This window comes from Meleagris gallopavo, chromosome 9, assembly GCF_000146605.3.
Source record: "Meleagris gallopavo isolate NT-WF06-2002-E0010 breed Aviagen turkey brand Nicholas breeding stock chromosome 9, Turkey_5.1, whole genome shotgun sequence".
Lineage (NCBI taxonomy): Eukaryota > Metazoa > Chordata > Aves > Galliformes > Phasianidae > Meleagris > Meleagris gallopavo.
This window is the reverse complement of record NC_015019.2, coordinates 10,952,522-10,954,326: the sequence shown is the minus strand read 5'-3', so window position 1 is coordinate 10,954,326 and position 1,805 is coordinate 10,952,522. Positions and strand designations below refer to the sequence as shown.

General features: G+C 62.4%; 1 protein-coding gene across 2 annotated transcripts in view; it reads left to right on the top strand.

Annotated features, from left to right (window-relative positions):
- LOC104912190 overlaps positions 1-1,805 on the top strand; it is a 4,628-nt gene continuing 2,823 nt past the window's right edge. Inside the window, exons 1-2 of one of the 2 annotated variants that reach the window (XM_010715300.3) lie at positions 1-238; positions 417-580. In XM_010715300.3, the coding sequence (XP_010713602.1) occupies positions 178-238; positions 417-580 (225 nt within the window). In that variant the 5' untranslated portion in view covers positions 1-177. The remainder of the gene's footprint in view (positions 239-416; positions 581-1,805) is intronic. The other variant, XM_010715302.3, reaches the window with a different exon arrangement.

Genomic DNA, 1,805 nt, shown 5'->3' with positions numbered 1-1,805 from the left:
TCCTGTCACCTGGGATTCCCCCACACAACACGCAGTGCCCGTGGCCTCCCCTCTGCACTTACACGCACAGGAAGGAGCCCGGTCTCACCCACCCGCAGCGAACCCGAACGGCGCAGAAGGGCTGAGCCAGAGCCGCTGACTTCCTCCTGGGCCAGGAGAGCACGGCAGCCGCAGGAGATGTGCCGCGGGCGGCGCTGCTGGGGCCTCGGCTCCCTCCTGCTGCTGCTGCTGCTGCTGGGTGAGTCGCGGCTGGGTTCGCTGCAGGCTGCAGCCGGTGCCGGGCTGGCTGTGAAGCCAAGGGCCGGCATCGGGCGCGTGGCTGCTGGGCGAGGGGCGGTGGGAGATGGGGTGCTGCGAGCACCGGGTGCTGAGATTGGGGCTGAATGGCTGCTGAGCTGCCTCCTCCTGCTCTGCAGGCCAAAACCTGGCTCTTCTCATCGACATCCCGCAGGATGCCGTCAGTGGCACCGTGGGGCAGTCCGTGCTCCTGCCCGTCTCCTACAGACTCAACAACTCCTCTTGCTTCCCACTGTCAATTCGGTGGAAGTTTGGGAACAGCTCACAAGTGATCATCACCTGCACGGTGCACAACTGCTCCCTGGATGTTTGGGGAGCTCCCAAGAAATGCTCTGCAGTAATTTTCCCTCACCCCTCATACAAGCACCGCATTGAGGTCTTCCCTGAGAACGCATCCCTGCTGCTGCGGGACCTGCAGCTCAGTGACAGCGGGGTGTACAGCATTGACTTCCCACAGCAAACACAAAGCAGGCAGATCACCCTGGCCGTGCACAAGCAGCAGGTTTCCACTGAGCATCCTGACAGAGGTAAGTGCCCGTGTGCCTGGACAGACTCCTCCTGTGTTCCCCCTGCAGAATGCCTGCTCTCCTTGCACAGCCTGGGGACAGCAGAGATGTCTCTGGGGCAGAAGGCTGTCTCCAGCAGCCACTTCTCCTCTGTCCTTCCACAGGCACAGAGCGAGGAGCAGGAGGTACAGCTGCACACATCCCTTGCTACAGCCTCGGAGCCTGCTACTGCTTCATCCTGCTGCTCCTGCAGCTGCTTTTCCACCTGCTGTGCCTGCGGGGCGGCCACCAGCAGCAGAGCTGACCTGGAGAAACGTGAGGCTGCTGCTGGGGAGAAGAGAGCTGGCGAGCGGGAGCAGACAGAGCTGGCACCTCAGGACACAGCAGTGCCCAGGCACAATGAGTGTGCTCAGCAGTGCCTCGGGCTGTTTTTCCTGACACCAGTCCCTGTGCTGGAGAAACCCAGGCGTCCACAAGCACCTGTCCCTGCCTGCAGAGTGCAACCACTTCCCCACTCACATTCCCCCACCATTAAGTGACTCCTCCTGTGGACAAATAAACGTCCCTTCCTCCACCAAATCTGTCTCTCAAGTGCCTGATGTGAGGCTGCAGCATCATCTGAAAAAGTCCCAAAGCTAGAGGTGGGAGCCAGTTTCCCAAAGCTTCTGGCCTGCCGTGGGTGGTGGTGGCACGTCGGGCTGGGGCTCAGGGCCCAGAGGCTGATGTGCAGGGCAGGAGATGGGTGGCTTCTGAGGCTGAAGGAGGGCAGAGGGTCAGCATGGGCAGCACCAACAAGTTCCGGCCTCAGCCACGAGCCGCAGCCTCGGCTCCTGCTCCAGCTCCAGCACAGGAGAGCCCAGAGGTTCCTGCGGGCTCTCTTCCACTGGGATCTGCCCGGCCTCGGGGTCCTCCTGTCACCTGGGATTCCCCCACACAACACGCAGTGCCCGTGGCCTCCCCTCTGCACTTACACGCACAGGAAGGAGCCCGGTCTCACCCACC